An 11,011-nucleotide genomic window follows, 5' to 3' on the forward strand; every position below is an offset into this window, starting at 1 on the left:
TTAAAAATGTCTTTTTCAAGAGAGAGCTGGCCTGGAGGCCAAAAGAAATGGGAACAAATATAACATAACAGGTCTATGAAGATATTTTAAATGGCCAAAAAAGAACCGGATTGAGTATAATGTAGAGTAGTAACTAAGTAGGTACAATAATGCAGTCATAAAGACAGTTGCAAAACAGATTATTTATTTATTTATTTATTTATTTATTTTATGTACAGCTCCCTTTTTTAATTTATGTACAACTCCCCTTTAAATCAGCTTGACTGCAGTCTATTTACCATTATAAGCACAGGCATTAGACATAAAAAACAAAACACAGAAACATTGGAAATCACTTTTTGGCACGACTCCTGCGAGACACACAAATGAAGACGACACACAGCTATCATTGCTTAGAAAATCAAAGTTCACAAAGAGCCCAAAAACATGTGTCAACAAACCAGCTAGTCACAGCTGATTACTGTCGACCGACGTTTAAATCCCTTTAAATTGCTTCACCGTAAACCCGTCCGACCTGACAACTGACGACACGAAGTTTCCACGTTTAGCAAAAGCCACAACCCTAGATTTTATTAAATAGTAGAAACACGAAGCCTAAACTTAAAAGAGCAGTTAGGTCATTTTTCTTCCCTAATTTTAGAGCAACCAGCCGAACTAACTGCTAGCTAACAGATACTGTACAAGTAGCTCGTAAACGACTTTGTCGATCCTTTTTCCTCGAAGTGCCAACTGTGTGTAACAACTACATCTTTGCGACCACATGTTTTACAGAAAGGGTTTTGGGGCAACCTAGTCTTACGGAAAGGTTACTAGAAGACGTTTTTATTCGTGAAACACTTAGTTTGACACGCTAAAGCTAACTCTAGTTACACTATAGGTGTCTGTGAGCGCTTCCAGATTATAGCCCGAGCCCGGTCGACAAGTCAGTCCTAAATTATTTTGAATGGATCGTTTACAGTTATATTTTATTCATAACAATGTAGTCAGGGTACATACCAGCTCATTTTGAGTGAACTTTTACTCCGGTTTCATTGGGTAGTTTTACTATCTTCCGAGTATTACTCCTTTCTACCAGTCAGCAGTCGAGCTCAAAACAGGAAGTCCGGAGCTTAGCCGCGTCTGCTTCCTCTAAGGAAGTTTTGTGGGACACGAACACAGCAGCGACAGGAAAAAAGTCACTTGGAAGCACATGTAATGTAATATCAGACTGAAACGTCGCCTTTTTGTTCTTTTGAGACCCGAGTAAACTGAAGGCAAGTTATATTTTTCTTTATTCAAGTACTTATACATAGAAATAACAAAACAATTGCATTACAACAAACTGAAGTGCCAGGTAAACAGGGGAGCACACCTCCCCATCACAAGGATATAGTAAAATTCATTTCAATATTCAGCTCATCATAAAAGGACCTTATTATAAGGTAATAAAAACATGAAATAGGCTAAAGACATCCACAACATTTTAAACAAGACCCCTTGTTTTTCTTGAACAAAAAAAAAAAAAAAAAAAAAAGCCAACAGAACAGTTATCCCAGTGTGTGTTTCCAATTGTCTGTCTTGCATTGTTGTAAGGTTTATCCCATTTCACCCAATGAGACTTTTTATTTTCATGCATAATAAAGAAATGAGCGCCACCCACTACAGCGTCTGAGGGTAGCACTTTGGAACATTTCCGTGCACATGCAAACATGAGGATACTTGTAATGAAAGGAAACACAACACAACAGAAAACAGGGAGTATTGACTCCATCTGAACACCAGTGTCACTGCCGAAGACCACAAAATCCCTGAAGCCACCCTGTAGTCCATAAGATGACGTGAGTTACCTATAATATCTACACATTATTGAGATCTCTTCAAACATCTTTTTTTTGTTTGTTTTTTTCTTTTCTTTAAAAAACAATCCTACAGTTATTAAATGTCATGAATGAGCCCAAACCTAGGGCTTTGCCCTAGGCCAGCTTTACGGAGACCAAATCAAACAGTTGCACACAAACATTAGCACAAGGCTGCCTTCAGTTGCAAGCAGAGGGAGGTCACATTTATGATTTGTTGCTCCTGCGGAGTTCTCATCGTGTATTGTTTTTGATCAGCCAACCCTGCAACCCAGTTTGGCACAAAGATGGCCGCTGATATTGGCTCAAGTCCAATACGGAGCAGGGGATGAGGCAAATTCCAATTTCAGAGCTTTCAGCTGCCCACTATTGGACAATAGACCGTAAAAAAAAGAAAGAAAGAAAGAAAAAATTCTTGGAAAAGCATTATTAAAGGTGGTGGGTTTGTTTCTGAGTTTAGCAGTCCATTGATGTATGTCTGTACCGTTCACACCTTACTCAGATGGTTGTTCAGAAGAACATGGAGCAGGCTCTATTGTTCAGCCGCTATATTACATTAAGGGAGTGGGATGATAGTGGTGGTGGGGGGTTACTCATTTTTGTTAGCCACAAAACAATAAATGACAGAAACAGTGAGACTGATAAATATTACGTTTGTAGCTGTAATTAAATGGCTTCATGGAGACGCCTTAGTCTACATCAATCTTTAACAGAAAGCAACATAACACAGTTTGTCTCTTGGAGGAGAGCATAACTTTGGGTCAAATCAATTCAAAATAATCCACAGTCTAACATCAAATTAATCTAGATGAGCATCAGTGATAAAACATTTTGGTTCATGTGCCGTATATATATTCTTATGTGCTGACTCCATTAGGATGTATGTGACAATACAACCTACGTTAGACGCCGTCGCTCAAACTCCAATGCAATGTGTGAAAATGAGTCGTTGTTACAAAGCCAATAATGTGGCAATACAGATAAGGAGGGGGTTACATAATGTGTCAATCTGCAAAAGTAAAATGTATTCAGGACTTTGTTTGTTTGTGACATTATATTAGATCACAAAATAAATCTTTAGATGATGTCCATCCATGCGATAGAATCATTTATTTCTCTGTGATACAAAACCATTGAATTGCAGTTAGATGGCACAGGGCTGTGTTAACTTTTAGACTATCTCAAAAAGTGCAAGGAGGTCTGTTCATGTAACCACGTCGATGAGCTGAGAAAAGGCTCTCTGAGGCCAAATTAATTGGAAAATAAGTGGACACTTGCCAGGAAGCTCTGCAATGAAAACTGTAACAGGAAAGGGAAAGTATGGACTTTGGAAGCTCATTTCTGTGTGCACTGTGCTCTCTGTGGCATTGCTTTTCTGAACTTTACTGTTGGCCTTTACATTTGTCTCTTCATATTCTCTTTCAGCCTGATTGCTGTGTTTGCTGACCATTTAAATATTTATTTCTTTTTTTTCCCAGCTGCTAACGTTGTTCATGTAAATTCTCCGCCTCACATAAAGCGTACTCATTATCAGCCAGAGTGCACAGCTAATAATTCGAAATGTTGTCAAGGTGAATAGCAGGAAGCATGTTTCTTTTAAAAAGAGGACCGGTGTTTGAGAAATGATATAAAATCTGAATTATGCTATCACATGGACAAGGTTATTAATGCACAAATATTTCTTTAACTCTTGTTTTGTTTGCTGAATCCATTACTGATATGTTTGATATCTGGTCTTTTTTGCTTGCCTCAACAATAATTTATTTATTCCTTAGTCTTATTTTTCTTTTTAACATGTTTCATTGGCTTTGCCCCAAAGTATAATACATTTATCGTACTGGATAAAAACTTCATATTGGTATGTCAGTTAGGATGTTTTGCATTTGCACCACATAACCATAACACAGCCTTGGAGGGGGGGGGGGGACCCCTTCTTGCTTTCCATGAGTAAAGCAAAGCACTATTATCAAATGTGGTTATTGTTATGATATCAGTCAATATCACTATAACACAGAAAATATTACAAAATATTTCCTTAAACCATAAAAGGTGTTTCCGTCTGTAAGCACATATCTAAGCAATTTAACTAAAGAGTCATTTGTGGAAATGATCAGCATTGCACTGTAATATACTTCAAAAATAAAAAAAAGATCCAATCATTCGGGCGAACATCTATCTGAGAGCAACCAGTGCCTTTTTTTATTTTAAATACAGTGGGGAAGATGTGCTAATTAAAATAACCGATATTGCTATAATGGAGATACACAATATGTAAAAAAAAAAAAAAAAAAAGAAAGAAATCTTGTCATTTATTCAGAGAACACATTAGTGCTTCCTTAAACCAGTTTCCACTTTAAAGCATACACATGGTGCAGATGCTATTATTCTTTTTTTTTTTTTAATGGGAGATAGCACACCATATTTGGCACTACTGTAGTGCTCCAAAAAAAGTTTTTGTTTTTTTTTTTGCAATCACCTATGACAACAAAATATTCTGTATTATAACTACATTACTAAAAGCTTTAAGACACATTCTGCACAAGCATTCAGTCAACTGAAAATTCTTGTTTATGCAGACATTTGTATTTACATAGTGTGCATGAAGGCATGCACATAAATTTTATGCACGATTTAATACTGAATTATGGTGCATTTGACATTTGAGTACAAAAAGTGAAACTTCTACTGTAGCTACCTGCATACATATTTGTATTCTGTACAACAACAACAAAAAAAAAACACAACAAAAAAAATCCAACATGTTAGTTTACAGCTCAGTCTCTCTGTATTAAAAAAGATGTAAACATGGATTTGGATGTTTCTCTTTTCCTCTTATGGGATACTGCTCATCATTCGGTGACTTAAAACCAAGCAGTTTAGTCCTTTTACTCCAAGAATCACAGAGAAGTGGCCCCTGTCATTTTTTACCCTTATTTAGCTTTGCTTTCATATACTGCTGGTTTGCAACCCAGTGCTTATTTAAATAGTTCAATTCGTCTAACTGTGCTCTTAGTTAATTTGATTTATGGGTTGGTGGCATTTGTCATGACTATATTGCATATAATTGCAGAACTCAAGAAAACTGAGAAATGAACAGTATTGGTGAGCTTTTTCTAAAAAAGAAAGGAAAAAGAAAGCAACAGAAATTATATCTGGTAACGCCACATGAAGCTACCATATAAAAAGGCAACCCAAAAAAACAAAACAAACCAGTGTATCACAGTGACTACAAATAAATAAGTATTGGCAAAGGCATCGATTGCTGCAGGCGTGTGTGTACATGTAACAGGACAAGACATCGGTTTTGCTTTGTGTGACCCAGTCAAGTCGTTCTCTAGATCTGACTCATTTGTGCAGGTAAATCTAAATCTGGTGTGTGGTTAATGAATCTGAGCTTTCCTTTAACTCAACGTTTGTGCTAAGCTGATACCACTGCTATGTTTTGGCAAATGTCAGGCACAGTAAAAAGAACAAGGTTGGCTGCATCACCACAATACATTTGGCACATTCCTTTGAGAAAACAACATTCAAAAAGAGGTGGAAAAAAAAACCCCAGAACACAACAAAAAGACAGTCAAGTGCCACTAATAAGGTTTCCATGACGGTACACAAATGTAACCAATTGCACTTTTAAACAGCCTAATAAAATTAATGCATACATCCCCAGACGACTCGTTCCTCATCTCCCTCATAATTCTGTCTGTTTCGACCCTTATCCTGGATTCTGGCTTCCTTCCAATTTAGAAAATTTCATTCAAATTTACAAAAGTGTATCCACTCCAAAACCTATAGATACACACGGTGCCCTTTCTTTGTGTTGGCACTGTGTTACAGTAGCTGAGGCTCTGAGTTGCTTGAAAGAGAAGGGCGTAGCAGCCTTTCCCCTCTTACTTAAACTAAAGGCATCCATCTCAAAAATAGAAGGAACTGAAAAGAGCAGGGGTGTAAAAGAGAGGAAAAGAGTCACCTATTTATCTCATAGCAGACGTGATCCCTTCTTCCTACGTCTCTTTATTGTGTGTGGTGAGGGTCCAGTCCAAGTGCACGTAGTGATGGTCATGACGTTCCCACAGTTGGCCCCCCGCAGGAGCTGGGTGGCGAGCTGTGGCTCCCAGCTGCCCCACTGCTCTTGTCAGCTGGCTTCTTGTCCTTCTGTTTCAGGTGCACCTTTGCGTGTCTCTTTCGCTCGTCGCTTCTGGCAAACTTGCGTCCACAGAACTCACAGGAGAAGGGTTTCTCACCCGTGTGCGTGCGAATGTGCGTGGTCAGATGGTCGCTCCTGCTGAAGGAGCGCATGCATATTCGGCACTGGAAGGGTTTGTGACCCGTGTGGATGCGGAGGTGACGCGTGAGCTCGTCTGAGCGCGAGAAGCGTCTGTCACAGTTCTCTGCCGGACAGGCGTGCGGCCGCTCGTGGACTGGGGTTTTGCTGGGACGGTTGGGGTACTTCCGTGGTCGGATGGGTTTGAGGGTGAGTGTCTGTGGTGGGGGGTGGTGCTGAGGTGGGTGCTGCTGCCCGCCGATGAAACCTGGGTGAATTTGCTGCTTGTCTTTGAATGCTCTGATGGTCTCCAGAGGCGTGATGGGTGGAGGGTTGACTCGGATGGGGTCCATGGTCTGAAAGGGCTTGTGCTCCATCACGCCAACCTCCCCTTGATGGTGGAAAAGGTTGTAGTCGGGGATCATGGAGAAAAGACTGCCATCCATGGAGGCTTTTGATGTGGAGTGATAGTCATTGCCAGGGTAGGCTAGAGGCGTGCTGGTGGCAGGGCTGTGGTGAAAGGAGACCTGATCCTGGTACAGGTCACCACAGGTGGAATAGGCAGGCAGTGGTGGACCATATACCTGCTCCATGTCTGACGTCTGTCCGCCCATGCTTGCTGCGGAGGATGATGTCTGTGTCGTTACTGTGCCGGGTGATGGAGAAACACCGAGGATCCCCGCGCTCACAAGACTGATGATATTGTTATCAGAGCACCAGCCAGAGCCACTAATGCCACCTGAAGGAGGAGTGTCAAAGGCAAACTTCCCCAAGTAGGTGACAGTCTGCCCGCTGCGGTTGGACTGGAAGCTGGATCCATACTGAATCTCCGAGGTTGCTTTCTCGCTTCCCATGCCCAGATCCATGATATTATCTAGATGAAAGCAAATAAAAAACACACATGAATAAATCATCCACGTGACGGCTCATATGTGAATTTGAAACGTAATCATTTGATAAGAAAAGCTCAAGAAAGTAATAACATGGCGCACTCTCTGGAGAAAAAACAAAACTTGGCTACATGAACTTTAAGCGGCAGTCCTCAAGGTTTGTCCGGAATTCAGATGTTATGCATACCTGTGCAACAGACAACAAACGATGAAAAATGAAAGAAGTCCCATAGAGTTCATAAAGAAATGTGAACGCTGTCAGACCTGTAAGTTAAGTGACTGACTGCTGCATCTGAGAGAAGGGTGTCTCTCTCTCGCTCCTCTCTCTCTCAGATCCCACAAGCTCTCATAAATCAAGACCTAAACACCCCCTTTGATCCAGTCATTGTGTCCCTCAGGAGGACAGCCAAACTGAATGGCAAGATTTGATTTCTTTACAGCAGGGAGGATTATAAAGGCAGACGCCACATCCATCACGCTCAAGGATTCAAAACACATACGCAACAAAGAACATCTGGGAGGAATTTTACGTGTTTCCTACCCCATTTCACAAAATTTCCTTGATATTCTCTATCGCTCACTCTTCAACCCAGAACGAACAGTCTCTCGTGCACATTTGACTTTGTCAGAAGACGCCTTAAAACCCACCAAATACAGATGTACTTAATGGGTGACATATACATGTGCTGGTTATATACTCTAAAAATTAAATGTGAGATTTTTTTTTTTTTTGTAAATTGGAATTCTCTCTTCGCCAGCAGTTAAAAAAGACGTCTCTTTTCATTTATATTTTCCTTCCCAGTAATTACAGCCTGCTGGAATTTGGCTGAAAAGAAAAAAAATCTTTGCATTGTGCACCATACCATTTAACACATGGAGACTTGGAGCAAGCTATATTTTTCTATGACATTTATAAAACAAGTCTCAGTTTATGTTAATTATTATTATTATTATCTAATAATCTAAATCTTTTGGAGGTATTTTGTGTAATATGATATTTAAATAGAATGAGGGACATTAATTGAAATCACCACTCTTTTCTTATAGGTCAGATTTGAAGAGCATAGCACACACCTGCTCCACCTGTAAAATCACAGCGTAATACGTTCAAAATGTACTTTTTAAAAAATTTGTATTTTACCCCAAATAATAAAGAAACAGGAGGACAAAAACAGACGGACCTATTGTAAATATATGGCTTACAGTTTACTGAGAGAATTTCATCAAGAGGAGAGGTTTAAAGTAGCAACACACACTCCTGTAATCCGCAACATCTTTTTTTTTTCCTTATTAAGTTTCATTCATTTTTTTTAAACGTCCCAACCAAGGTCTCAAAATATATTCTACTGCCGTGTCAAAACAAAATAATAATAATAATAATATGGCACACGTATGTCATAAACTTGTATTTATTCCAATTTTTTAAAAAAAACAAAAAATGTCACGTGTAACACCTGGCGCTTGGATAATTCAAAGGCACACCTCTGAGATAATTGAGGGGGAAATATTTCAGTTTAAAATGAATCTAAAGATCTGCTTTAATCTGTGAACAAAACACCTGAAGAGGAAATAAAAAGAAAAGAGGGTCGTGCATGAAGTTGTGCACAGAGCAGGTAAATCACAGTTACTAAATTAAAGCTGGAAACGTGAAGTTAAATATTTGATATATTTTCGTGGATCACTGACCCATCATCTCAGAGGGTTAAAGCTGTACAGCGAGGGATTGATTTAATGCCAATCCACGACACTGAGCCGAACAACAAGTCGACTTTAGGTAGGCGTCTGAATTAAATATAAATATGTTAGCCCGATTTGGACTACGCGATAAATCAGTTAATATATCCGGCCTTGCCACTCACTGAATATAAGCAGGTTCACGGGCCTGACGTCTAAACGTGTTTCATATAGGGGGGGAAAGCGGCCACACACGCCTACTAAAATCTGACATGTTAATAGAGTTGTGAATGAGAGTCATTGTCTAAAGTAGTTGACCCATCTTTGCGGGATATTAGATGAACAAATTGGTGACAGTGGAGTTTGACCACATAGGCCTAATTAAACACATTTTCCCTCAGCGTAAAGATCTCAGATTCAGCCACGGAGCCGTGCGCGGTTTTTTTTTTAATGGACTTTGCGCAAATTAGCCGTTTTCCACTCACACAACCTTTCACATCCAGACATTTCCTCAAACGCGCTTCAGCTTTGTTGAATTAAAGCCACTTTAAGCTACGCATCGCTACTTAAATGAAACACGTGAGCCGATGTTTTAAAAGTTTTTTCTACGCGTGAGTAGGCAGCAGTTGGCTTTTTCGGGCTGAAATCCTGGCATCTCGGCTGTACGGACAATGGAATTATGATAACGACAGCATTAAAAACACACACGATCAACTGAGTGTCATTTTTTGCGTAGTCTGTCTAATGTAAAGAGGGCGATGTTCACCTGAACCCTCTCAAAAAAAGAAAAGAAAAGAAAAGTCCAGGTTAGGATTGTGCCTTTGTGCGCAACAGCCTAAGCGCAAACAGGTGCTCCAAAGCCCCGAGACAACTGTTGCCGTCCGCGCGCATCGCAGTTTGAGACACTTTTCCTAAAACACACACACACTCTCTTAAAAGTAGATCAAGGTCTTACCTGTGTTCATCTGTGAATAGTGATTAATGGATTCCGTACTGGTGAAAATATTCATAGACGTCGGGATGTCCTCTTCTGGGTAGAGACTGTCAGGGATCGTGTTTATTAAACTGCTCATGGTAAGAGGGATCTTGTCCGCTAGTTTCCCTGTCATAGCAGTTATATTCAGTCCGACATTTATAAAGGGCAACGCGCAGGTATCCCAGACAGTTACAGAAAAAGAAAAAAACACCGGGTGTTCTCAAAGTGGAAAACACAGGTGTGGATCGGGCGTGAAAAAAAGAGAGAGGAGCAGGAATGAATCCTGTTGCTGTAGCTATCCAAGTATCCCGCGGAGGATGAGCAGCGCCGGTTATCTCCCCCTGTGTGATCACAAGCTATTGTTGTTATTAATCTGATCACTGTGGAAGCTGATGGGCTGCTTGTGGGGGAATTTGAAGTCTGTGAATCAATGGAGGAGGTGGTGGTGTTGGTTGCACAAGAGCAGCTCTACTTGCTCTATTGGAGCTGGATAGGGGACTCCAGTCTGCCCGTATTAAATAGGGGGATGGAACATTTGTGTGACGTAGATGACCATATATGGACATGGGCGCCTAGCGCCAGGCTCTCCGCGCGTCAGTCGGTGGAAACTACAGTGGAGGCAAAAAGGCTCCGACAGACAGATAGCTGCAAAGTTTACAAAATCCACATGTCACATCCAGCTGCGTCCTTCTTCAGGAAGACCCGCGGCTCTCATGTGTTCCCGTCCTTGTGGAAACATTTCAATGATTCAGCAGCACTTATCTTTATTGTCAGCCCTTATGTGCATTTATCAGGCACACAGCCGGCTAGCTATGCATGTGTGTGTGTGTGAGAGAGTAACAGAGTGTGTTGTGGCTTTGGGGATTGTTGCTGAGACAGTACACTGCTTACTATCACATGTTGTTTCTTAACATTCTGCCCAAACTAACCAAATAGTGAAAAAAATTATTTTTGTTGACTTTACTCCCAGGCCTGTTTTCTTTTTCCCTTTCAAAGCTAAAGGCACAAACTTGAATATTGAAAGTGTAAGTGCTCTGCATTGTCACACACACACACACACACACACACACACACACACACACACACACACACACACTTTGTACCTTCTTACATGCTCGTTGCAGAACACTGACTCCTTTTCATGCAGCATCATTGTCGCAGAAATGCAGTAATTGGCGAAGTTAATCGTTTGTAAATATTGCAAGGGCTTTGCAAATCCACAGGCTTGCTTCGACTTGGAGCCCCAGTGACCGCTTAAGTGGAAACTCCAAATAAGGCAGTGTCCGGCCCCGCCCCTAAATGTCTGTATTTGGACATGTGAGTTCCGGGTGGTAGTAGTGGAAAAGTGATCGGAAGCCACAGACGTTTAAAGAGA

The 11,011-nt window shown here is 40.6% G+C and overlaps 2 protein-coding genes across 2 annotated transcripts in view; both read right to left on the bottom strand.

The window, feature by feature from the left end:
* The window catches only part of bin3 (bridging integrator 3), a 32,488-nt gene extending 31,379 nt beyond the window's left edge, over nucleotides 1-1,109 (bottom strand). The window contains exon 1 of the mRNA XM_063490583.1: nucleotides 997-1,109. Within this exon, the coding sequence (XP_063346653.1) occupies nucleotides 997-1,004 (8 nt within the window). The 5' untranslated portion in view covers nucleotides 1,005-1,109. The remainder of the gene's footprint in view (nucleotides 1-996) is intronic.
* Nucleotides 1,110-5,727: 4,618 nt separating this feature from the next.
* egr3 (early growth response 3) lies at nucleotides 5,728-9,769 on the bottom strand. Its single transcript, XM_063490311.1, has 2 exons — nucleotides 9,616-9,769; nucleotides 5,728-6,970 (listed from the first exon to the last, which is right to left on the bottom strand). The coding sequence occupies exons 1-2, from the start codon at nucleotides 9,767-9,769 to the stop codon at nucleotides 5,892-5,894; spliced, it is 1,233 nt and encodes a 410-aa protein (XP_063346381.1). The 3' UTR covers nucleotides 5,728-5,891.
* Between the last annotated feature and the right edge of the window lie 1,242 nt (nucleotides 9,770-11,011).

This window comes from Pelmatolapia mariae, linkage group LG12 (assembly GCF_036321145.2).
Source record: "Pelmatolapia mariae isolate MD_Pm_ZW linkage group LG12, Pm_UMD_F_2, whole genome shotgun sequence".
NCBI lineage: Eukaryota > Metazoa > Chordata > Actinopteri > Cichliformes > Cichlidae > Pelmatolapia > Pelmatolapia mariae.

Excerpts from the sequence above, each read along its gene's own strand:
- egr3 (XM_063490311.1), bottom strand. The coding sequence starts at position 9,769 with ATGACAGGGAAACTAGCGGACAAGATCCCTCTTACCATGAGCAGTTTA. Across the intron at positions 6,971-9,615 it reads CTATTCACAGATGAACACAG|ATAATATCATGGATCTGGGC; the intron begins GTAAGACCTTGA and ends GCTTTCATCTAG.